Here is a 25,643-nt window from a genome sequence, read left to right on the forward strand (position 1 = left end):
TGCCTTCGTTTTCTTTTATTTTTTTTAAAAAAGCCCCTAAACTCTATGGCTTCCAGGAAGCGTCAGAGAAACCGAAGTGCCATTTCTGTACACGGTGTAAAGCAAGGCCTAGACGCACACCCGCTGCCAGGCCGGCCCCATCGCTCCAGCCCGGGGGCCAGCGCAGGCCCTCCGGGGGGCCCAGTGGGACGGCTCCCGCCAGGGCTGCCCGGCCCGGGCGGACCCGCGGGGCTGGAACAGGGCTTTAAGGCGCTTGTCTCCTGCTGCTCCGCGGGGCGTGGAGCGCGGCCACGAGAAGCCCGCGCACGCCCGGGCCCAGACCTCAGCCCCAGCGCCCAGCAGGTGCCGCCTCTGGGGCTCTGGGCCCTGGACTCGGCCCCACGAGCAGCGGCGGCAGGAGACCCCGGGGGCTGTCCCCGCCGGCCCAAGCTCCGCTGCAGCATTTGGTCGGGGCCTCCCCCACCCCGCCTGCCCCCGTGGCGCGGGGAAGCCCAGGGCGGCTCGGCCCCCGCAGCGACGCCCACGGTGCCCCCTCGAGAAAACGGCCTTTGGATCGAGGGAGACAAGCTGGACTTTATGAGACTAACAGGGCGGGCGGCGCGGGCGGCCGACTACTCACTCCGGCGGCGGGCGGCCCCCGCGGCTTCTCCTCGTTTCACTCAGTTACTGCTCGCGGAGGGAAGGACTAGACACGGGTGCGGAAACTTCGGCCAAAGTCTCGTGTGAAGGAAGTGAGCCCGCGAGGGGCGGGCGGGCAGCTGCGGCCAGCCCTGCAGTCCGCGTCCTGGCTGCGGCCGCGCGGCGGGGCCGGACCGCCCCGGGGTGGGGGGAGGCTGTGGCAGGAGGGGTCGGGGCGCCTCGGCCCCGGGGTCACTTGTGACGCTGCACGGCTTTTCTCTTCCTCCTCTTGAAGAAGCAGCAGCACCTGCACGGGGAGGGCGAGGGGACACGGACATGTGGCACGGGGTGGGGAGGGGGCCCGAGGTGCCCCCGTGCCCAGCTGCCGCCCAGGGCCTTACTTGGTGTCGTCGGCCACCTCCACCTCCGCGGGCGCCGTGATGGGAGCGTTGGAGTGCCCGGCCGTGGGGTCGTCCGCGTTCAGCTCCCCGTTGGTGGAGTTCAACGCCTGGGTGGGGGCGCAGCAGGCGGGTCAGGTGGGCCCTGCCCCGCCCCCCCATGTCGGGGTCGTCGGCCCAGCCCCTCACCTGGTTTTTGCTGTGTGGCTGGGCTTTGTCCCGAGGCTGAGGCTGCGAGGGCAGGTCGGAGTGGACCGTGCCGATAGGCGTGGGCTGCAAGGGGTGCGGGGCGCACTGCTGAGGCCGCCCACCACGCGCCCGCCCCACCCTCCGGCCCGGGGCCCCGCCCCACCCCCGGGGCCCCGCCCACCACGCACCGGGGCCCCGCCCGCCGCGGGAACCAGGACTCTGGGGCGGGGGCCCACGTACCAGGGGCTTCCCCGCCCAGTCGTACTCGTAGTCGAACACGAAGCCGCTGCGGTCGAAGAGGTCGGTGAAGAGCTTGCGCAGATAGTCGTAGTCCGGCTTCTCGAAGAAGTCCAGGCGCCGCACGTAGCGCAGGTACGTGGCCATCTCCTCTGTGGGGAGCCGGCGGGGGCGCGGGGTCAGCGGGGCGGGGGGCGGCCCGCGGGGGCCCGGGGCCGCGGGGCGGGGGCGGCCCTCACCTGGGAAGCTCTCGCAGAGCACCTCGATGGGTGTGGCCCGCTTGGTGTCCCCGATCTTCTGGTAGCGCTCCTTGAGCGTGTCGGCCTGCGGGGACAGCGGTCAGCCGAGCCCGCGCCGCCGGCCCCCAGCGCCCCCCGCCCCCGCCGCCGCGCCCACCTTGAGCCCCTGCCAGGGCAGGCTGCCACGCAGGAAGTACATAAACATGTGGCCCAGCGCCTCCAGGTCGTCGCGGCGGCTCTGCTCTGCGGGGGGAGAGCAGGTCAGCGCGGCCCGCGCGCCCCCCCGCCCGGCCCGCGCGCCGCTCACCCTTGCCCAGGTGCGTGTTGATGCTCATGTAGCGCGCCGTGCCCGTGAGGCTCTTGTGCTCCCGGTACGGGATGTGCTTCTTGGTCTCGGGGTCGATGTACTCCTTGGCCAGGCCGAAGTCGATGATGTGGATGGCGTGCTGCCGCTTGCTGCCCGGCCGGCCCACCAGGAAGTTCTCGGGCTTCACGTCGCGGTAGATGAGGCTCTTGGTGTGCACGTACTCCATGCGCGTTATCTGGGGGGGGGGGGGGGGTCAGGGCTACCCACCGCCCCTGTCCCCCCCGCCCCCCCCCAGCGCCCCCAGCCCGCACCAGCTGGATGGCGATCATGAGCACCGTCTTGAGCGTGAACGTGCGGTCGCACAGGTCAAACAGGTCCTCCAGGCTCGGCCCGAGCAGTTCCAGCACCATGGCATTGTACTTTCCACATGGACCGAAGTAGTAGACCTGAGGGACGCCCTCTGGAGGGGGCAACACAGATTCGTGTGGGGCCCGCGGGGCGCCCTGGGCACCGCACCCGCACCGCACGCGCCGGCCGTACCTGCGGCGTTGAGCTGCTTGTAGAAGCGGTACTCCAGGTGCAGCTGGGGCGCCCGCGACTTGATGGGCTCCTGGGAAGGGCAGGCGGACATGTGGTCAGGTGACCCCCCCCACCCCATGTGCACACCGCCCCCCAGGAGACTCTCGGCCGGTCTGAGCCCGGACGCGGCCCACCGGGCGGCGAGAGCCAACTCCCAGACTCACCAGTTTAATAGCCACGTACTCATTTGTGTAGAGATTCTTCCCTGCGGGGAGAGACGTGCGTCAGAGCCGCAGCGCCCCGGCAGGGGGCCCAGCGGACCCAGGGGCCTCCGGGAGCCGCCTCCTATTCCCCGGCAGACCCCCTTGAGCTGGCCACGTCCTGGGAAGGAAATGAATGCCCGGGAGGCCCCCCTGCCCCGCCGCGGGCAGCCCCACCTGCCCCCCCACCCATCTTTGAGGCCCCCCTGGCAGGCGGCCCTCTCCTCCCGCCACCAACCGGGCCCGCCCACTCAAGGGAGCTGCTCCCAACTCCTCTCTAGGGACTCCTTCCCGCCAGCACACCAGCTCGCTCCAATCTCTCCCATCTAAAAAGACAAAGAGAGAAAACATAGACCCATGGTGACCCCAAGGCCCCTCTTCAGCTCCCACGGCGGCAAAGCAGGAGACGGCGGTGTTTCCCTCAGCCTATGCCATCTGACCTGCAGCAGCCCCTCGGGGCTCCCCAGAACACCCCCACCCCTTTCCCCTCTAACAGCTGCTCGGCCTCTACCCAGGACCAGCCCCAGAGCAGTCCACACCCCCGCCCTCACTGGCTCATCTCCTTCTGTCGGTCCCACCAGCAGACCCCAGCCCTGTGGAGCACAGCCCCTCCCGGCAAGAAGCCACATGGAGAGGCCTGTCCAGGTCGTCTTGCAGGGCACTCACCCAAGGCGCGCCACACCTGGCCATCGGCGTGGGGAGCTCCCTTGCGGTGCCGAAAGGAACCGGGCCCCAGGGCCCTGCCCCTTGCTGGAACCTGTGGTCCGGTGAGACCCCGCCCCGTGGGACCTGGTCGGCAGAGCGCCTCTGGCTGCCTTCCCAGCACACCCGGGGCTAGGATCTGTGTGCCTCATAGGTTAGAAAGAGCCTGGGGCAAGTGGTCTTCCCGAGGCCATCGCTGACCAGCAGGACCTCCGGGAGCCCACAGAGAAAGAGCCCACACGCCCGACCCCAGAGAACTGCGAACACGTGAGTTCCGGAAGCAGCCGCGGCCCAGCCCAGCAGCTCGGGGCTTCTGTAAAGGGGTCCCGCACACTGTGGCTTCGAGGTCCGGTGAGCTGCAGCACCATGGAGGGCTGCCCGAGTGCTCCCCGCTCCCCAGCCCCTCCGGGGGTTACTGGACACTGTGCCTCGGGGAGCCGGGCTGCCGTCTCCCGCAGAGCAGCTCCTCCCAGCACGACCCTGGCCTATGCCCTCAGACCGGACTCACGGGACCCGGAAGGCCACGAACGTGGCCCCACGTGCTATACCTGGTCCTCCGGGAGGCCACGCGTCTGTCCCACTATCCCGGAAGGGGATCCGCTGTGGGGAAGGGGCCCCAGCTTACTGCCCCCATCATGGTGTCACCCACACCCGGGCTGCTCCTGTGAACCAGCTCCCAGGCTGTCGCGGGGGCTCCCCCTGCCCACCACCCCCTCCCCCAAGTCCACGCCCCATCCCAGGTGTGCTCCAGGTTGTCTGTGGCACCAGCGGCCTCGGCCATCCTAGGGCCTTGTTTCCAGGGGCGGTTCGAGAGTCCACGGGTCCGTTTCCCTGACACGCTGCGCAGGCCCTCACGAGACACCTGACCCCCCAGCCGCCAGCCGCCACGTGCCAGGTGACTTCTCACGGGGGTCCGCAGTTGTCGCTGGGGAGCGCGGGACAGCCTGTCAGAGTCACTCTGCGGGCCCCTGGCAGGTTTTGGCGCGTTGACAACCAGCAGTGTGTTTAAATTTTTCTTTTCCGACTGTTGCCCAAATAGAAAAGCTCACTTCTGCCGGCGTCCGGAGAGACCACGTGGCCGCCGCGGGCCCGCGCTGTGCCGTGCGGGCGCGCCCAGCCCGCTCTCCGTCTGTTTTCCTTTCTTCGCCGTCTCGGGCCACAGTCAGGAAGGGGGGGACCGCGGGGCCCCGCGTCCCGGCAGACCCTGCTCATGCCGTAGACGACCGAGAGGCTTATCACGGACGCTCTCTTGAAGCTCAGCTTCCTTGCTTTTGATGAAAAATAGGTTTTGCCTCTTATGTTCTTGCTTCAGCATTTTATGAGAAAGTCTCAAACATAAAAAAATGGAAACTCCACGCGGGGAAGACCCGCACCCTCAGGCCCCAGATGACACCAGCGACAACCTGCTCCTTACCCCACTGAATGGCCATCCACCTGTCACCAGATCATCTCCTTTATTTACTTATTTTTAAGATTTTATTATTTATTTGAGAGAGAGAGCAAGCACAAGCGGGGGGCAGCAGAGGCGGGGGAGAAGCAGGCCCCCCGCTGAGCAGAGAGCCCGATGCGGGACTCGATCCCAGGACCCTGGGATCATGACCTGAGCCGAAGGCAGAGGCTTCACCGACGGAGCCCCCCGGTGCCCCGATCTTCCTTGTTTTTATAAGAGCAGCGCGTTTCAAGGGAGCGGCAGCAGCACCCTCCGTGCTCCCACCGTCGAGCGCGGGCCGGGTTCAGGAGGACTCGCGGTGCCTGTTTTCGCCGGAGGCATTTCCCGGGGACGCACGCGCCCGCCCGGCCCACGCGGGATGCCGCCGGCTCCACACCCACGCAGAAGCCCGCCCAGGCAGCGACCGAGGGGGCACCACCCTGCCCGGCCCCCCTCCCCGGCTCCTGCCGTGTCTCTCCGAGGACGCCGGCTGGCTCCCAGAGCGCTCTCCCACGCGCGGCGGGGCCGGGTGCTCCCCGCCGAGCCGCCCTGCCCAGTCCGCTGCTCCTGCTGCGAACGTGGCGAGCGACTCACGTGGCGGCCTTCACTCGCGGCCGGTGAGGCCCAGTGCCCCCTGCGCCCCCTGGCGACTCAGCGGCTGCTTCTGGGAGCCTCTCTCCACACCCGCTGCCCGTTCCTGACGTGGTCTCTTTCTGTCCTCCCAGCAGCAGAACGGGGCTCCAGCTCACGACCCCGGATCAGGACTCGCACGCCCCCCCGGCGCGAGCCGGCTGGGCGCCCCTCTCCTGCCCGTCTGGACTCACGGCGTCTTTTTACACGTGTGCGACACTGGCGCTCTGTCACGCGGCGCTTGGCGGCACCACCTGTCCGTGGCCTGCCCGTCCACGCTCCTAACCGGCTTTCTCGTGAAAACATGGGTTTTTTTCCAAAGACTTCAAAGACAGAGCGAGCAGGCAAGCGCATGAGTGGGGAGAGGGGCAGGAGGAGAGTCTCCAGCAGCCGCCCGTGGAGCGCAGAGCCGGACGCGGGGCTCGATGCCACAGCCCTGAGATCACGCCCCGAGCCGAGACCAAGAGTCAGACGCGCAACCAACGGGGCCAGCCAGGCGCCCCTCACGGCAGGAAGTCTTAAACTCTGAGGATTCTGATCCTTTACAGTAACCGATCGCTGGGTCTTGCTGAAGAAACTGGCGTTCTGACCGCCTGCGTGAGTCCTTGAAGGCCAGACGGAGTGGAAGGTGAGCGTGTGCACACGTGCCCACTCGTGTCTGAAGTGGGGAGTCGCACACAGCTGGATGCGGTCAGGTCCTTGGGGCTCAGAGGGCCTCCCCAATGTCAGTGGAGTCGCTGGTGCTCCCGAGGGCGGCGAGCGGAAGGAAGATCCTGGGGGCCACAGGAGGCTGCAGCGGCGGCCGTCTGGGTGCAGAGGTCCCCCTGAGCTCCCCCGACCCCTGGCTAAGAAGTCAGGACACCCCCACCATGGGACAGAGGTGACTCCAGCCCGAGTGAGGTCTGCTCTCAGCCGACTGCCAGCCCCCGACGATGTCAAGATGAGCCTCCGGGGCAGAGTGTCACACAGACGTCCCACGCGGCACCCGCCACTCCAGTGGAGAAGGCAGTGCAGGGGCGTGCGAGACGCGGCGAGCGAGGCGGTAACAAGGGAAACGGAGCCGGAGGTGCTGGGTGCTCAGTGTTTAACAGTCACGAGGACGCGTGAGACTCGAAGGACGAGACGGGTGACGCCAACAGGCAGGTGGGAAACTCCGAGGGGGAAACGGGGCGTCCAGAGAAGTGAGAAACGCCGAGCGTGGAAGGAAAGATTCACCCCCAGCGGCTCCGACAACAGGCCAGACGCGGCAGAGGGAAGGAGGGTGAACGTACACGCGAGCAACACCGAACGGGACCGAAGCCAAGGGAGGCCACGGGCCGAGGGAGCACCGGCCGCCGCCTGGGGGCCCTGCAGGAGAGCGTGGAGCACCTCGTGCGCACCGTCGGGTCGGAGGACGCAAAAGGCCCAAAGACGAAGGCAGGAAAGAGCCGGAGAGAGACTGAAGCCGCTCCGGCGCCACGGAACGGAGTCACACAGGTCTGCAAAGCGCGCTCAGTCCCGCGGGACAGACACAAAGAAATCCGCCCTAAACCACGCAGAATCGAGGTCTGAAACCAGAGGCAAAGAGAAAACCTTCGAGTTGCCAGGAAAAAAGACGCACGACTGACAGGAGGGCAGGAATCATCGGGAAGTGCACACGGAGACCAGCCGGCGTCCCCGAGCGGTCTCCGAGCAGAGAAGCCGGACAGGCCTGAGCTCGGACGGGGCCGCGGGACTCCCGGGCCCTCGGATGCTGCCCGCGGGAGTTGAGAAATGTCGCCATCCCTGCGGGGACCAGTCTGGCAGTTTCCCGTCCGCACACACCTCGTCCGTGACCCGGCGCTTGAACGAAACATCTGTGCACGACTTGGGGAGGGCGCACGGAGCACCTGCACCCATAGCGACGGAAATCTATGCACAGCCGCACGTCCCTGAGCAGGAGGACAGATGGGGACAATGGGGCGCGGTCACAAAGACCGACAACCAGCTACCTACACACGCAGCAGCGGGGACACGCAAAACCATGCGAGCAGAAGCCCGGCAGAAAACACCACGCCCCTCAATTTTAAAAAGGCTTGAAGCCCAAAGCTGCGGTACCCCACGGCCCCAACGCACCCTGTCATTTGTCTGTGCACACCCAGACTGCGTAGGCTGCTGACCCTGACACCCCAAAGATAAGCCTGCGCAGCCCCCAGGCTGCAGGCCGGCACTGGGCCCGGTCTGTGCGAGCACAGGTGTGCACACGTGGACACACTAACAGGGCAGCGGGACGGGGACAGGGTGGCTCCATCTGGGGTCGGCTGTGGAACCGGCTGCAGGCTGTCGGGAGGGCCGGACGCCGCTGCCCTCCGCTCCCTGCCACGAACTCTGCAGCCTCAGGGCCCAAGTGACACGCACCCACTGTTCGAGCCCAGCACCAGCCCCGCCTGCCCCCTCGACCAGCACACGGAGACCGGACGCCCGTCCCCAACAGTTTGCTCGCTCACAAAGCCCGAGCCCAGGGCTTCCGAAAGCCGCAGACAGGCAGTGACTCCACGGCCCAAGCCCGGTGCTGGCAGCCTCGAGCAGCCGTGGTGTGCCTCTGGCTCCGGACGGGACCCCCACAGCCTCCCAGGGCCGCTGGCCGGGGGAGGGCTCAGGCTCGCCTGCAGCTCCAGGGTTCAGCCAAGGGCTCAGCGGGAGCTTAGCACACATCTCTCGGCTAATGCCCCTGTTCCCGCCAGCTAGAAACTTCCATGTGGGCCCCCCCCCCACGGCAGGGGGCACACAGATTCCCGACTGACAGGGAAACACAGGTTGAGGCTAGGGCTCCACCCCTCCGGCAAAACCTCCCCCTTGGGGAGCAGAATCTCACACTTACCTGAATTCCCAGTCCCAACCATGTGAAGTCCTCTGGGAGTGGGGGCCACAGCCCCGTCGGGCAGCCTCCCCCTCCCCGTGCCCCAGAACATAAGCAAGGGGCTCACCTAGCCGGAGCTCCCCGAAGTTGCCACAGCCTATCTTCTTCCCGACCCGGAAGTTGGGTCCCACCATCAGGACCCCTGAGCTGGTCCCCGAGCTCCGGACGCCATGGCTGGTCCGGCCGCCGGCCTTGGACATTCTCCGACCCTCCTCCGACTCCCCTTTCCCTCCTTTCTTGTCAAAATCCATAAGTTTGTGGTACCCTGGCCTCTCCACGGTGACTCTGCTGCCGTGCAAATCCCGGGTCCGGGCAGACCTGAGGCTGCGGCCGGCTCTTCGGGGCTAGTACACCATGGCGGCCCGGCGGGCTCCCTGCTAGTGAGACGCGGGCGCTTGCCAGGGCCCGGCCGTGGCGCTCATCTCTGTGGCCTCGGGGTCGCATGCAGGGGAAGGACACATTCTGTTGACAGGTCCCGCCGCCTCAAATCTCGTAGCTCCCAGCTGGTAGAGAAACAAAGACACGGGTTAGGAGGCCACACATGTCCACGACGCAGTCCCAGACCGGCGGGGGGACCCACGGGTAGCACCACGAGAGGCTTGGGCAGCGAACCAGCACGCTGGAAAGACTTCTGAAGGTGCGAGTGTGACCCACGACTTTCTGGGGGACAGAGGATGCAGTGACTCAGGCCCCTGTGAATGTCACAGGTCAGGCTGGTGGGGGATGGACTCTGTTGAAGGACCCCCACCCCATGACTCGAGGACAGAGCCTCCGGCAGAGGGGGTGGCCAGTCACGTGACTGAGGCCTCAGAACCCCAGAGCCAGCTGTGGAGCCCCAAGCCTGGGTGCAGAGAGGGCGGGGAGCCACCGCCCCAACACCGAGGGGCTGCTTCTCAGTCCAGGGAAGACGACAGACAGCAGAGCAGGAAGTGCCCAAGGCTGAGAGACGCTCACCACGGACCTCGGATGCCTCGGGGCCATCCCACCGCCCCCCCTGCACCCCACCCTGAGCTGTGCAGGTGGGCCTAACAGCACAAAACTGTGGCCTGTGGTCAGGCGGGGCTGGAGGGAACCTTGACCCTGGCCAGGCTTCACTCGGTCCACAGCTGCCCAGGGAAGGCTGGAGGCCCCGGGCTGCCGGAGCCGGCAAGCTGGGCACAGGCTGTGTGTGCCGCTGGAGTGGGACCAGCCTTGGCCGGAGGGACTACGCGGGAGCCACGGAGAGCTTAGAAGGAAGGGCAGGTACCAAGCAGCCCCCAGGATACAGGGAGAAGGGGCCGGCCACCCAAGCTGGCTATGGCGAGGGGCAGGTACCCACAGAAACAACCCCGGCCAGCGGCCTCCAGCCCCGTGTCCCCAGGCCCTCCCAGACCTGCGCCCACCCAGCAGACTCTGCCAGCCCAGGCCTCTCTCTCCAACCCCGCCAACCGTTGACACCAAAGCCAAAGGATCTCCTCAAAGAGAAAGCACCCACGGCTCCTGCCAGCGCCGCCACCCAATACGCCCTCCTCTCAATTCAGGGAGGGGCGCCTCCAGCGGCGGATGGAGTGTGGCAGAGGACGCTGGGTTTCAGCCCAGGTCACGATCCCAGGGTGGTGAGAGCGAGGCCCACGCCGGCATCTGTGCTGGGCGCCGAGGCCGCTTGACATGCTCTCCACCCCCTGCCCTGCCCTCCCCTCCCACCCCCCCAAATTAACTAACTAAATAAATCCGAGTGCGCTGCCGGAGGCCGCTACCCAGCTCAGGCCCGCCCCCGTCCAGTACTCAAGGCCCGCCACACCCGCCCTGAATGTCCGCACGCGGCTGCCAGGACGAGGTGACAGGAAACAAGGCAACCCGGCGCGGTGCGCTCACCGGGGAGGGAGGCGGCCGGGTTTTATAACCAAGTGGGCGGGGGCTGGCAGGTGGGAACACGGAGAGGGCGGGCTGCTCCCCCACGGCCAGCGCTGGGCCAGCTCTCCCGGGCAGGGGGCGCTGGCGGCAGAGATGGTGCTGCCTCCCCCTCCTGGGTGCAGCCGGCTCAGAGCAGGCAGGGGTCCCACGGAGGGGATCCCCGGGCTGCGTGCTCAGGGAGCGGTGATGGCCCAGGGCTGTGGCGCGCACACACTCCTTTCTGGGCTCGCGCACACGCGTGCACACCCACATCACCCAGAAAGGCGAGCTGCCCTGGGAGCCTGGGCGGGGGCCTCGCTGTCCCCTGCTCCAGCAGGGAAGGACCTCAGGCCGGGGACGGGAAGGCCCCCTGCCTGCTTTGGGAACCATCCCTCCGGCAGGCCCTGGGGGCCAGAGTGAGCGAGGTGTGCTGGGCCTGTCAGTCAGCAACAGGGCCCAACACGAAGAAGGGGGGTGTGCGGGGATCCCCAGCCTCCCTGCTCCGTCGGTGGTGTCCCACATGCCCCTGGGCAGAGCCTGGAACACGCAAGGGGCGTGGGGTCTTGGGAACAGCGGCTGGGCTCCCCCAGGAGGGAACATGGCCATGTGAGGGTGGCGGAGACAGCCCCCTTCCGTCGTGGGCGCCTGGAGACCCCGCAGGAGCCCCCCGAGCGCACCTGGGCTCCACCTGAAGGTGACCCCACAGACACCGTCACCCCAAGTCTGCTATGAACGCCGCCCTCACGCCCGCCCCCAGCGTCCACAGGAGCCAAACGGTGGGAAGAGCCCGGATGTCCCCCGACAGACGAGCGGATGCAGATGTGGTCCAGGTACACACGAATATCACGCCGTCGTCGGAAAGGACGAAATCTTGCCATTTGCAATGGCGTGGACGGAACGAGAGCCGGTTACGCTGAGTGAAATCAGTCAGAGGAAGACAGTTATCATGGGACATCACGGATACGAGCACCGAGAAACAAGACAGGAGCACAGGGGCAACAGGAGAAAATGAAACTAAGATAAAACCAGACAGGGAGACAAACCACAAGAAACTCTTAACCTCAGGAAACAAACTGAGAGCTGCTGAAGGGGAGGGGTTTGGGGGGTGATGGGGGGGCGGGGGGGCGGCTGGGGGATGGGCATCGGGGGGGCAGGTGCTGTGCGGAGCGCTGTGAACTGTGGGACTGGTAAATCACACACCTGTACCTCTGAAACCAGTAATACATTATACGTTAATAAAAAATACTTATTTCCTGTAAAAACAACAACAAAGTTCTTGATGGGTCCCATCCTCCTCCCGGCCGGAGCCAGACCCCGCCCCAGGCACGCCATGGGGGCATCGGAACCACACGAGAGGAGCTGGACAGCACCTCTCCCCCCATGAGAGGGCAGACGGCACCTCCAGTCCCTCAGTCCTTGCTCTACCGTCACCCACATCACGGACATGACCCACGTCCCACACTGGTCACCCTTGAAAAGCGCACAGTTGGGGGCGCCTGGGGGGCTCAGTGGGTTAAAGCCTCTGCCTTCGGCTCGGGTCGTGATCCCAGGGTTCTGGGATCGAGCCCCGAGTTGGGCTTTCTTCTCGGCAGGGAGCCTGCTTCCTCCTCTCTCTCCGCCTGCCTCTCTGCCTACCTGTGATCTCTATCAAAGAAATAAAATCTTAAAAGAAAAATCTTTAATAATTAAAAAAAATCTAAAAAAGAAAAAGAAAAAAAAAGTGCACAGTTCAGTGAACTTTAATAGAGTTATCCAACCATTACCATGATCTAATCCCAAAACCTTTCGTCTCCCCAAAAAGCAACCCCAACCCCATCAGTCATTACCCCCAAGACACCCCAAGCCCCATTCCCGTCCGTGGAGGAGCCTGGTCTGGCCGTGTCACACACGTGGTCTCACACCCCGTGAGGCCTTGTGTGTCTGGTTCCCTCCCTGCACGTCGTGGGCTCGGGTCCGTGCCAGGGGCCGCGGGGCACCGCGCGCGTCCGTCTCTGCGCACTGAGAGGCGAGCGTCGGCGGACACGTGCGGCCGGTGTCCTGGGTGCGCAGCCGGGCGCGCCGCTGCCGGCCCCGAGGGACATCGAACCGAAGCCGTCCGAGCCGCAGCGGCCCCGCGTTCCGGAAGCCCCCGGCCCGCGCGCGGGGCCGCCAGTGCTCCTCGGGCTCTAGCCCGTGCTGCCGGCCTGGCGGCGGCGCGTCTGCCCACGTTTCCCCGAACGCCCGCTTCTTTCTAAACACGGTCTCCTCCGCCGACCGAGACCGAGGCGGCCAGATCGGCTTCCCCGAGAGTGACAGCGGCTGAATGTAGTCGTGAAAAAGGAACGGAGGAGGGGACGGCGGCAGCTGCGCTCGGGACGGCTCCCACAGGCTGCGGGGGGACCCCGGGAGCGGAGGGGGCACGGCCCGGTCTGGAGCTGCCTGGACGGCCGGACGGAGCAGAACCCGGCAGGACGCGGTCATCAGCCGGGGCAGGACTTTTGTAGGAGACACCTGGTTCTTTGGTAAAAAGTGCAGGGCGGAACGCCACAGCCACAGCCGCGGGCGGCCGCTCACACACCCACACCCACAGGGCGCCGGAGCCCGCCGACCGCCCGGGGAGTGCTCGGGCTCTCCTTCCCTCAGAGCCGCCAGGACCCGGCCGCGGGCGCGCACACACACACGGAGACTCAAAACACAGAGGCCCAGAGGCCCGCGGGTGTAAGAGCCACGGGAGTTCTCAAGATCACGAGGGACGCGGACCATTCTCACACCTCGCGACGGCCGCTCTCGCGACGAGGGGTGAGCTCCGGGGGAGAAGGGGCCCCGGGGGCTCCCCGCAAAGGCAGCGCGCTGGAAGCCAGCAGGGGGACAACCTCAGAGCCGTCAGCTGGGGGGGGGGGACGGGGGCCGAACCCAGGCTCCACACAGACGAAGCCAGGACAAGCCGGGAAGACAGACCCCTGCTCTCTGTCCTGGGGCCTGGCACGGAGCCCCTCAAACCCAGGGCACTTCCCGAGGGACGAGCGGGTCTCTGCTCCTCAGAGGCACCAGCGATCGCTGGGCGGGTCAGCGGGAAGACGGCCAGGAATGGAGCTGGGAGGCCAGGCAGGCCGGCCCACCGGGCTCCGCACGCCGCTCCCTGCGGGCCTACCAGGGCCGCTCCGCCCCAGGCACGCGCGCGGAGCTCCTCTGTGGGCCACACGCCTCAGGACCTCAGCCCCGTTCCTCCTGCGAGCCCCCCCGGCCGGCTGCATAGGGCCGTCCCTAGCAGCCCCCCCCCATGGGCATCGCCCCCGGCCTCACGACCCAGGGAGCCCCCTGTGCCGGGGGGGTTCTTAGGTCCCTCCAAGAGACCCGTGTGCTCACCCCAGGTCGCCGCCTGTGACGGCGGGGTCTGGGGTCTCACAGCACTCTCCTCCCCAGATACCTCTTGCTGCTGCCTTGGAGAATCCGGACCATGGGGGTGGCATGCTGGGGGCTTGGGGACACCATCCACACCCCTCACTCTCTCACCAAACCCTCTACGGGGAGGAACCCACCACTGGCCCATTCAGCAACAGGCTCCCTCTGTGTGAGCCTCCCCAGCGGCCCCTGGCAGCCTCCCCATCCAGAAGGGGCCTCCGGCGGCTCCGGGCACCTGGGCACGGCACGGGAAGGATGCTTGTGTGCGCACTGCCCCACACGGGCCCCCGGGCACGGCGCCAGTGACCCGCACCCGCAGCTCTCCCAAGCCCCATGCTGGCCGCAGCTGGTCGGTGGCTGCCCCCCTCGGGGTACAGCAGGCACTGTGGTGGCAGGGGAGAAGCCCTTCAGTCTGACCCCTTCCGGGAAAGCCCTGAGGGCACCAGCCCCTCTTCACCCCCACGGAAGAGGGCCACCTCCCCCCAGCCCAGCAGGCAGCACAGACCTGCAAACGTTCTAGAAGGCAGCCAAACTCAGCGTGCCCTGGGAGGCCACCCCACCCAGCACGGGCCACAGAGGGGCATTCTGGGTCGTGCCTTGGCACACTCTGAAAGCCAGGTGGGACCCACAGGGGACCAGCAAGAGCGAGTCACCTGCCAGCCCGGGGAAGCAAGGACAGGAGCAGCGCAGAGGCCTGACACGGCCAGGACAGGGCAGGTGCCAGCCTGGCATGTCCGGGTCCAGCTGGGTAACCCTCCGTCCGAGGGCAGCGGGAGTGTCTGCCGTCAGCGCTAGCCCTGGCCCAGGCCTAGGTGCCACTGCTAAGGGTAACCATGTCGGGGGAAGGGGCTTCCTGTCCCTCCCTCGGGCCTAAGATAAACCCAGTCTCTGCCCAACCAATATGGCCCCCAATTCCTGACACAGGGCAGCCCCCCCACCGGGGCCCCCTGACCCGGGAAAGGCCTCAGCCTACCCCCACCAAGAGGAGCACAGACTGCGTGTCCAGGCGGCCCCCACGTCCATGCCAAGCAGGCCTTGTGGAGACCGCTCTGGGGCAGGGCTGTGCTCCTCTGTGAGCACCCACCTCAGGTGAGTTACCTGCCGTGGTTTTTTGGGGGTTCTCCATCTTGTCGGTGCCAGGGGCCAGCTCCCCCGGTGGAGGCCCCAAGAACCCCCTTCTCTGACCGTGTCCACTCAGTGATGTCACAGTCCCTGGCTGACATCACCAGCGCAGCCCCAGCCCAGAGCCAGGGCAAGTCTGGGAGCAGATGCGTGCAGACGGCCTCCCTCCTGGGATGTGGGGCCCTCCGAGGCTGCCCAGGGCCTGGGGCCCAACCCACAAGCACCCAACTCCGTGGGATCCAGGCTGCGCCCCACCCCAGCATCTCTGGACACGTACGTCCCTCCCGAGCCGGACCCACCCTTGTCTCACGGGGCCTTGATGACCGGGAGGCCAGGCCTCCTCCCAGGACTCACCTGGGCCCAAGGTCACAAGGACCCCCTGCGCCACATCCCGGTGTCCACACAGCACTCCCAAGGGTGACATGGACCCCGGACACATGGCCAACCTCATGGTCGCAGCCCGGAAGTCCGAAGTCGCTTGCAAAGTCGTGTTATGACAGACGAGGAAGTGCCCCAAGGCGGCAGACCCCCCGCGACGAGGCCAGCGCAGACGTGCATTCCGGGGAACAGGTCATACACTGGGAGTCACAGACGAAGGACTGCAGGTAATCAGTGGGGGCGAGCTTGGGGACAAGCGTCCTCAGTGGGTGCTACACACGGGCCACTACTCAGTGAGGAGCGGAAGACCTCTGACCACGGTGAGCGTCAGCTCAGTGGTCCCGAAGGCACACAGAGGCCGTGTTGCAAGGAGGCGGCGTGGAGTCCCGGGGGACCGCAGACGGGGGCGCCGCCACAGCCACGGGCCACCAGAGTCTGCTCTCCAGCGGCTCGGACACAGCCGACGCTGACAGAGCTGTGCAGACGTGGCCCACATCTGGGCCCCAGAGCCCCGGAATTCACAGTACCTGCCTTGCGACCTTCGGACAGACCCGGGTTTTCGCACAATGAACCAGATCACAAGAGAGGTGAGGCCCCCGTGACAAGCCCCGCAGCCGAGCCCACGCACCGGCACCAAGCGGAGACTCGTAAGAGGGCGACCCCAAGACCTGGGCACCGGGATCCCCGGCAGGCACCTCCGGCTCTGTTTACAGGCAGCAGGAGAGGATGCCCGGGATCTGCTTCGAAACGTCGCCTCCAAAAAGCCCGGCAGGACACAGATCCCTGGGTGAGCTGCTGGGGCCGTGGGGCCCCGCGCCCCGTCCGGTGAGTCTGGAAACCGCTGAGACGGAGCCGAAGGGAAGCGGAAGGGCTCCAGGCCGATGAGCGGGGCGCGCTCCAGCCCTGCGACGGGGGACGGCGGGGACGCCCACGGGGCCTCCCCGGCGGTGGGGGCGCCGAGGGGTGGGCTGGACCCTGCTGCTCAGGCCCCGCACCACGCCCCGCACGAGGCCCACAGCGGACCGTCCGTCCAGCCCGGAAGTCACCAGTCACGTTCACAGAAGACGAATGAGGCGGGCGCCAGGGGCTCAGTAGACGCCCGGGGCCGCCACACGCCAGCGATGGCCTCTCCTCCGACTGTTCCCAGCCACCCAGGAGAGCCCTCATCCATAACTTTTCACAGAGCTAACCCCCTGTCGCAGGGGCAGGGGGTCCCACCCCACATGACAGCCCCCAGGGACCCGCTATCCCGGCAGGCCCAGAGTGACCAAGACACACGCTGTAGCGGTCCCTGGTGTGGGCACTTGTGTCCCTGGAGAGGCATGTCGGAAGCCCCAGAAATGTGACCCTCTGGCAAATTAGGGTAGGCTGTCTCCTTAGACGAGTGTCCTCACGAGGCGAGGACAAAGATGTCCAGGAAGGGCAGGCCACAGACGCGGCCACAGACACAGCCAAAGCCAAAGAGCAGCAGGGACCGCCGGCAAGACCAGAATCTGGCAGGGGCAGGCCGGGCGCGGCCCCACCACACCTGGATCCCAGACCTCTGGGCTCCAGAACAGCGTGCAGCCCTGCTGGGAGCCACCGCCAGTGGCCATGGGCAGCAGCCGCGTGGGCAGCAGGGACCCCTGATGGGACGAACACAGCCTGGGGACGTCCTGCGGGACCCCCGGCCGGCCCTCCCCGACCTGCCGGGGCATCCACAACGAGGAACAGTGGACTCAGGGTCCCGGCCCGGAGGGTCCGAAGCAGAGGGACAACGGAAACCCCGTGGGGTCAGGACGGGGTCCCGGCACAGAGCGAGGTGGTGAACAACGAGGGGACAGGGCCTGCCCGTCACCGTGCGGACATGCGGCATGAGCGGAGGGCCCGCGCGTGGGGCCCTGGAGCTTGGTCCCGTGCGGGAACTCCGCACACGGCTGCTCCGGAAGAAGCGCTATCAGCAAAAACCCAAACCGGGGTGCCTGGGGGGCTCAGTTGGTGAAGTGTCTGCCATTGGCTCAGGTCGTGATCCCAGGGCCTGGGATCGAGTCCCTCACCGGGCTCCCTGCTCGGTGGGGAGTTCGCTTCTCCCCCTGCCTCTGCCTCGCCCCTGCTTATACGCTCTCTCGCTCGCTCTCCCTCCAACAACTGAACCACTCACGAGGCCCACGTGTCACTCCGAGACACTGCATGCACCTGCTCAGAGGAGCGCGGATGAGGGAGTCTATGGCCACAGGACAGCTGGGCGCCCCCACACAGCTGCTGCAGGAACCCCAGGGTTGTAGAAGGTGTGGGGCAGCAGGAAGCAGAAACGACACGAGAGGCCAGGACACAGCGACCACGGAGTCTGAAGATGGGGAGACCGGGGGCCTCACCCACAGCGGGAGCAGAACACGGCAGCGGCCGCCGAGGAAGCCGCCGAGGAAAACCGTCAGCGGCTCCTCAGAGTTACTCACGGAGACGTCAAGGGACCCAGCGACCTGCTACTCGAACGGACACCATGCGTCCACACAAAGCCTGCGTGCTCACAGCTGCCAAAAGGCAGCCCCAGCCCCAACCTCAGCGTCCACCCACCGACAGACAGACACGCGTCCCCCGCCCACGGGCACGTCCCCCGCCCACGGGCACCGCACTCAGCCACCAGCAGGAGCGAGGCCCCCACGCACAGCCCCGGGGACAGACCCCGAACCCACGACGCCCAGGGAGGGAACCAGACGCAGGAGGCCCCACGGGGTATGAGTCCATGTCCAGACCAGGCTCCTCCACGGACAGGAAGGGGGCTCGCGGGGGTCGGGGCTGGGGAGGGGGTGATGGCTGATGGGATGGGATTTCCTTCTGGGGTGACGGGACATTCTGGAATGACATGGAGGTGATGGTTCCACAAAACTATGAATGTATTAAAAACCGCCAAAGTGCTCATTTTAGTGAATTTTTTATGGCTCTGTAAATTACATCTCAACTAAAAACAGAAAAGCACAGCATGTGGCATCTCAATAAAGCTGTTTAAAAAGCCAGAGGGTGCCTGGGGGGCTCAGTGAGTGAAGCCTCCGACTCTGGGCTTCGGGTCGGGTCGTGATCTCAGGGTCACGAGACTGAGCCCCACGTCGGGCTCTGTACTCAGCACAGAGTCTGCTTGGGGTTCTCCCCGCTGTCGGCGCCTCCCACTCGTGTAGGTGCACGTGCTCTAAAATAAATCCTGAGAAAGTACTGAAAATAAACACAAATGAACGGGCAGAGTGAGGGGGGATGGCAGGGACGGGTGCAGACGGAAGTCACACCTGCGAGCCAGCCCGGCGTCAAGGCCGCGCCCCTGCCCCTGCGAGAGCGGCCGCACGCGCTTCCACGGAGCCGAGGGCCGCGCGCCCACAGGAAGTAAACGACGCAGAAACTGGCAAGCCCGTGGGGAGAGGCGGACCGGCTGACTCGCCCCAGCGTGAGAGCTCAGCGACCCCAACCTGTGAGTCTCAACCCCTGGGGGGGCCCCGGGCGAGGATGCCCCCCGCCACAGCCACCCAGGACAGGCCCAGTCCGCGTGGCCCGGGGAGCCTGAGCTCACAGAACACCCCAGCGCTCACCAAGGCCGGTCAGGGCGACGGTGTGGCCCCCACTCTCCCGTGCACACACAGGGCTCTCGCACCGCCTGGCTCACAGGAGCCCACACCGAAGGCCCTTGGGAGGTGGCCAGCACCCTCCCGCCCCGTCCCCACCACCAGAGACCCAGGGGGCAGTGGGGACCAGTTACAGACCGGGAGCAAGCCCGACTACCCAGCCCCTGCCTCTGGCCACACATGTGGCAGCACCTCCCCCAACACTGGAGTGGCCCCGGCGCCCAGGAGGCCCCTCAGAATGCACACGCGGCACTGCTGATGACCCGGGTTCCCGGCGCTCCCCGAGGGGCTGAGGCCGGCGCCGGTGTGGGCTGGGAGCCGCCCCTGAATCCCGAAGGTCCCGCCCCGCAGGCCCGCAGGCCCGCCAGCCACCCACCTCAACCCGCAACAGCCCGGCACCGGCAGCCGGAACGGCAGATAAAAACGCTAGGAGCTCCGTCGACAAGGGACCTCGCACGGCAACACGGAACCGAGCGCGAGAGCGTCCCCGGAGGACACGGGACATGCTCCCACAAAGCAGCCCTGACTGTCTGCCCGTAGCGCAAGTCCTCGGGCCCAGCAGAGCTGACGGACTGCGTACCAGGCCACGAATGTTTTCTGGTCAATTCTGTGCTACTTCTTAAAATCAAACATTTCGGGGCACCTGGGTGGCTCCGTGGGTTGGGCCTCTGCCTCCGGCTCAGATCAGGGTCTCAGGGTCCTGGGATCGAGCCCCGCATTGGGCTCTCCGCTCAGCAGGGAGCCTGCCCCCCCCCAACTTGGGATCTCTTTCTAACCAAGTAAAATGAATTCCACCTGCTGCTTTTTGGCCAAGGCCGCCGCCCACGTGGCCTGAGTCCCATCTCCACCCGGGATCCGGAGCACCTGAGCCTCAGAAACCCTTGTCACCCCCCAAAAGCCGAGGACCACCAAGACCACCTCGACGGGGAAGCCGAGGCCCAGGGGGTGAGCAGGCCCTGGAGAGCCTGGGCGAGGGCCACAAGGCGCACTGGGAGTGGCGGGGCTGGGCCCCTGTGCTGCGGCCCTCCGCTCTCCCCAGGGGCCTGGCCCCTCCCTCCCGCCAGGCTGCAGAGGAGCTCCGGCCGTAGCTGAAGCTGGACTCCCAGCGCCAGGTGCAGCTCTGGACACCCATCTGTCCTCTGCACCTAGTGCTGGGACCGTGGTCCCCATGGAGCCACAGTGCAGCCCAGCCCGAAGCTCCAGGCCACCCCACTGATGGCTCCTGGGGGACCAGCCCCAGTGCCCTCTCCCAGCTTGCGTCCTCAGACGTCCAGCTCCAGGACACAGTGGAGGGCTGCACCGCACAGGCCCCGGGACCCACGGCCACACAGCCTCATGCCCAGGGAGGCCGCTCTCAGCTCGGCTCCTGGCAGCGGCTGGCAGCAAATCTCCAGGGCGGGGCTCTCACCGGGGCCATCCTGCCCCCAGGAACCATGGGCGACACCTGAGGACGTCCGCTCCGTCATGACTGGAGGGCTCCTGGCACCGAGTGGGTGGGGCCAGGGAAGCTGTTCAGCCCCCACAGCACCGAGGAAGCCCCCCAGGGAGTGCGTCAACCCCAGTGTCAGCAGTGCCAGGAGAGAGGGCGCGGGGACAGATCACGTCCTCAGCACAGATTTCCAACAGGCCTGTCGGTGCAGCCTAAGCAGACAGAAGGCAGCCCCCAAGCAGGGGCTGGCAGTGAGTGGCCGGCTTCGAGCTCCCGCCAGCCTCCCCTCGGGTGTCAAAGCAGAGAGGCAGGAGGGAAGGCACTGGTGGGGCAGGGAGGTGCACTCAGGGCCAATCAGCCTTCCTGGCCCCACTCTCAGATGCGGAGCTGCTCGGTGGGTGGACTGGGGTGATTCGTAGGACACACAGCCTCCTGCACGGCGTGGTAAAGGTTCTGTAAAGACATCGGTCTCCGGTCACGGCCTGGAATTACACCCAAGACCGTTTCTAGAAGCAGTGAGAGAGCCCTCAGGTGTCTGTGTCCCAATGAACCACACCCACCTCTCCCGGAGGCCCCCAGCCTTCCTGGAAGTCTCTGTCTGGGATTTCTAATCCCTGAGACACACAAGTGAACCTGGGGAGACTGCAGTGTCCCAGGCCCTCTGCTGGGAAGCCTCGAGAGGCACCGCCCCACTGAGGGGTGCTGTCCGGAGCCCCCATGGCCACAGGTCTGCAGAAGGGCTCTGCCGGGCCCACTCCCTGCCTGGTGGGCCAAGGCTCACTCTTTGAGGTGGCCGCCCTGCTCACTCCGTGCCCACCGGCCAGGTCCTGGGACCACAGCAAGCAGAGACCACGAGGACAGGCACTGCCACGGGGGGAGACACTGCCCTCAACCCCGTATCTGCAGGGGAGACAGGTACCTGCTCTCTAAGACAGGGGCTCAGTCTCCAAACCCAAAACCAGGTGAGGTGTCCCCTCACTTAGAGGGTGGAGACTACCAGATAATTGAAGTCTCCCTTTACACACAATTTTCCTAAGACCCTAAAATACGACACACCAATGTGAAACCAGTAACAACGCCGTATGTCCCTTTCCACCTCTTAAACAGGGACTGCCAGCCCCAGGGCCGCCTTGGATCGTGCTGTGACCCAGGATGGCCCAGGACCCACCCAGGAGCTACCCGGGTCCTGGCAGGCACCTTGCCCACCTGCCAAGAGAGCCGCACCGGACTTGGGCTTCGGGGAGCGGGGGGTGGGCTGCTTACGGGAGCCTCAGCAGATAGAACCCGAGGTCGACTTTGCATCCCGGGTCTGGTGCGTCAGTTAATCCCACACACACCAAGAGCAGCTTAAGGAACAAAACTTCTGTAATGATGCTTAACCGAGGGTGCTGCCGAGCTCCCGGAAGAGAAAGGACCCATCGCAAGGGGGGAGGATCCCAGAAATGGGCCTCCAGCTGCCCTGAGGGTAAGCAGACCATGTGGGAGGCCTTCCGAGGGAGGGGACCCCAGACGGGGCCTGGAGAGGGCCGGTGCGACAGCAAGGCCCCGAACCACAGCCTGCTCCTGTGAGCAGGAAGACCAGGGGTTTCGGCGCAAGGACTTACCCCCCTGCGGCTGCCTCCGACCCTGGGAGTGGACCCCCACACCACAAGGGCCCTGTGTGGAAGACGGGACAAGAGGCAGACCCCAAGGCAGGCCAGCACCCACGGGATGGTGAGGACAAATGAAAGCCCCCAGCCCGCAGGAGCCCCAGGAACTCCCAGCACACCCACTCCTGCCTGGGCTAGTCCTGCCTGGCGCCGTGGGCACCAAGGGGCACAGGTGTGCGTGCTGGCCTCATCAGGGCCCAGGCCTCCACACCCAGCAGGCTACTCAGGACTGCTTCCTCAACTGCACAACAGGGACTCAGGAGGCTGCCCAGCATGGCCCCCCAAAAGGGAAGGGGGCAGACTCGAAGCCACGCAAGGTGGGGGCCTTCCAGACCCACCAGACCTTGGTTTGGTTCTCCCTTTCCCTAAGGGCCCACTCACTGTACCACGTGGAAAGACTCGACCCGTGGGAACATTCCCGACCAATCGCCAGAACTCTCCCCAGTGCGCCCTGCGGCCCAGCACAAGCCAGCAAGGCAGTGATGCGGGCCGCCATCCCAACCAGCATGCCCCCGCTCGCGCACAGGCACCTGTCTCCCCATCAGAGCCAACCATGCTGACCTGCCCGATGTCACCAGAGGTCTGAAGGCTGGTGGCCCCCAGCCCCCAGGACTTCGACCTCCTCCTAGGAGGAGACAGGGCCCACCTGGAAAGAACCTTCCAAGACAGGGATCCGCCCCACCACAACCAGGCCGAGGAACCCTGCTGCTCGTGAGGTGGCCTGGGGCAGCTCCATGGGGGCTGGGAGAAAGGGAGAACTCAGCAAAGTCAACTATGGGACAAGCAGTTACTGGGCATCCCAGGGGAAAGGCCACCACAGGTTGGGGGGCCCCCCAGGCCCGTCCCAGTAAACCCCATGGACACAAGTGACCCCACAGGTGTCTGGAATGCCTACTGGCTTCCCGGGAGCTGGGACGAACAGATAGGAAGGCTTTCAACTTAGGGGGAAAAAAAAACTCACCTACTTCCTCTCGCAACCCAGAGGTAATTACTACGTAATTAAAAGGAGCAGAAAAATCAGCTGGAACCAGAGCCAGCAGTTCAAAGAAGTCTGTCTTCACAGGGGCTCTGTCATCCCAGAGCGGGGACACACCCAGAGCCACGTAATGAGCCACTCATCCCCAGTCCACTCGAGAAATGAGAAGTCATCCACATCAGACGCGAAGCCCCTTTACACGAGAAGATCCAAGCGCCGGCTCCAGACAGAGTGACCTGTGCCCCACGGCCCGGCAGAGCCCCTGGGGTTCTGTCCACCCCCGGGGTGGGCCAGGTATGTCCAGTCCACTCCTTTCAGACCTTCCTCCCCACCCCCACCACACAGGTCCCACCTCCACTGGCCCAGCAGGCCCAGGACCGCCGCCCCCCCAGCACTCAAGCACTCCCCGTTTCTGTTTCTGAGGCAAGGCCACAGGCCCCCGCAGAGAGTGAAGAGAACCTGGGGGTACCACAGCCCATCCCCACCCACCAGCCTGCCCATCTGCCTGCAGGGGTCCCTTTCTTGGGGCACAATTTGGTGGAAACACAAGCAAACAAAAAACCAACTACCAGCAAAACCGCAAACTTCCCCATTCGAACCTGCGGGCCTGGCTCCCAGTCTGTCCTGTCAAGGGCCCACCTCCTCCAGTGACCAGATCAAGGCCCTGCGGACCTTACCCCCTACACTGGAGCCTTTGTGCTCCCACTCATCTCTCACACCCACGAGGCGGAGCAGCCTGTGGGGCTGGAGACGCCAGCGGAGCCCGGCCGTGTCCTGCAGGCGAGGACGGAGGCCCCACGCAGCGGAGGGCCGCCCTGCAGACGCCCCCGAGGCTGAGAACTGGCCAGAGGGCCCGGGGAAGGCGTGCTGGAGCCCTCCGAGGCACAGAAACACTACCGCCCAGAGGCCAAGAGCCCCCAGGCCGCCCCAGGACGACAGCCCCAGGACGACAGCCCCAGCACCCCCGCCCCCCGCCAAAGCATCCCTGAGAAAGTTGGGGCAGGCGGGGGCAGGGAGGAGATCGGCGCGGCCACCGCCCCCGGCGCGCAGACAGCGCACCCCCTCCCTGATCCAAAGTGTTTCCGGAAAACAAAACCGGGGGCGCGGGCGGAAAGGGGAGGGCACAGCCTCACCGAGGCGGCCGCTCCTAAGCAGGGCCCCGCAACAGGTCACCGCGGACGAGACCCCCTGCCGCATGCCCCGTCCCCGCCGGCCCCGCTGTCCCCTCGGGGCCTTCCAGCCCACAAAGCCAGGGACGGCTGGGCTGGGGCAGGGGTCCAGGGTCGAAGGGGGGACGTGCGGGGACACGGGCAGGGGGCAAGGGGCCCGAGCACCGGGGGCCGCGAGGGGCGAAGTGGAGCGCGGCTAGGTGGACGGCGGGGTCTCGAGCCGGGCCCCGGACGACCGCCGAGCCTGCACGGGGGCGGGGGGCAGCGCGGCCGGGAGCGCCGCCGCGGAGGCGTCGGCGGGAGCGCGAGGCAGCAGGGCCCGAGTCGGGGTAGGGGCCGTCCGGTGAGAGCGCGAGGAGCGAGGCGGCGGGGCTGGAGCGCGGGGTCAGCGGGCGGGGGGGGCCCAGGTGCGGGGCCGGCGGGCGGGGGTCCGCGGCCGGGCGCGTGGCCGTGGCAGCGGCGAGGGCGCGCGTCCTTACCTCGGGGACTCCGCCGTGGCCGTGGCCGTGGCCCCCGGCCGGCCGGGCAGCGGCCCGGGCTCCCTCAGCAGCGCGGCGCGGACCCCCACTCCGGGCCCCGCTCGCGCTGCGGCTCCGGCGCCCGCTCGGGCCCCCGCTCCCGCTCCCGCACCGCCGCCGCCGCCGCCGGCCTCCGCATGTTGGCGCGGGCCGTCCCCGCGGCGCGGGCGCCCGGCTCGCCCCAGTCTCGCAGCGTCGCCCGCGGCCCGCGCTTACGCCCCGGCGTGGGGGGAGGGGCCGCGCGCACTGCGCAGCCGCCGTCGGGACGGGCGCGCGGCGCCTCAGCGCGGGGCGGGGCTTGGCGGCCGCGGGCGCCGCCGCACGACGGCCGCCGCGCTTTGCGGCCGCTCGGGGACGGGCAGACGGCGGCCCGCGGGGGGTTCCCGGAGGCGCGCGCCCCGCGGGGCGGGGTGGGGCGGGGGGAGGCGCGCGCGCGCGCGTGCGAGGAAGGAGCTGGGCCGCGTCCACCCTCCCGGGGGGGCGGGACTCCCGCCGCTCGCCCGGGCCCGCCCGCCGTTGCCATGGCGACGCGTGGCCGGTCGCCCGCCGCGCTTCTGTGCCGTCACGGTCTCGCCACCTGATGTCACGGCCGGGCGGGGGCGCGGGGCGGGGCGGGGCGGGGGGCGGGGCTTGCAGGGCTGGCGGGAGCCGGCGGGGGCGGGGCCGGGGGCGGGGCTTGGTGTGCCCCTCCCCCGCCCCGCGCCCCCGACGCAGGCTCCCTGCGCCGTGGAGCGCTGACCTCCCGGGGGTCCGCGGGCGTGCGGGCGCTCAGAGCTGCGAACACCGGGCACGGCGGGGTCGGGCGGCCACGGGGGCCGCGCGGGGCACAGTGACCCAGAGCTCAGCCCTGCGGGAGGACGACGGCATCGGACGCTCGGGCTGTTGTCCGGCTGCGGTGACCAGGCGGGAGGCCGAGGAGGGGGTCGACCGCGGACCGGCGCTGCAGGGCCGGGGCGGGGGCGGCGGCCGGCCTCGCGGGGCCCGCGGAGCTGGCCGTGGTGACCCAGCACGTGCGCCGTTAACCACCGCAGTCCTCGCCGGCTCGGGCCAGAGGCCCTGCGGAGCCCGTCCGTAGATCTCGCTGCGCCCTGCACGACCCGCGGGCCGTCCTCCCCAGTGGCCGTCGAGACGCCGGGCAGTGCTGTCCCCGCTGGGG

General features: G+C 67.2%; 1 protein-coding gene across 2 annotated transcripts; it reads right to left on the bottom strand.

Annotated features, from left to right (window-relative positions):
- Nucleotides 1–24,674, bottom strand: CSNK1G2 (casein kinase 1 gamma 2). 2 transcript variants are annotated; one of them, XM_080798432.1, is made up of 12 exons: nt 24,449–24,674; nt 8,474–8,909; nt 2,732–2,772; nt 2,529–2,598; nt 2,300–2,448; nt 1,989–2,223; nt 1,839–1,924; nt 1,682–1,766; nt 1,446–1,594; nt 1,206–1,289; nt 1,020–1,126; nt 1–925 (listed from the first exon to the last, which is right to left on the bottom strand). In XM_080798432.1, the coding sequence occupies exons 2-12, from the start codon at nt 8,655–8,657 to the stop codon at nt 871–873; spliced, it is 1,245 nt and encodes a 414-aa protein (XP_080654558.1). In that variant the 5' UTR covers nt 8,658–8,909; nt 24,449–24,674; the 3' UTR covers nt 1–870. The 2 variants fall into 2 exon arrangements, with proteins under 2 accessions (XP_080654558.1, XP_080654557.1); XM_080798431.1 differs by having other exon boundaries at nt 1,839–1,919; nt 24,449–24,586.
- Between the last annotated feature and the right edge of the window lie 969 nt (nt 24,675–25,643).

This window comes from Martes martes (genome assembly GCF_963455335.1).
Source record: "Martes martes genome assembly, chromosome: 1".
NCBI lineage: Eukaryota > Metazoa > Chordata > Mammalia > Carnivora > Mustelidae > Martes > Martes martes.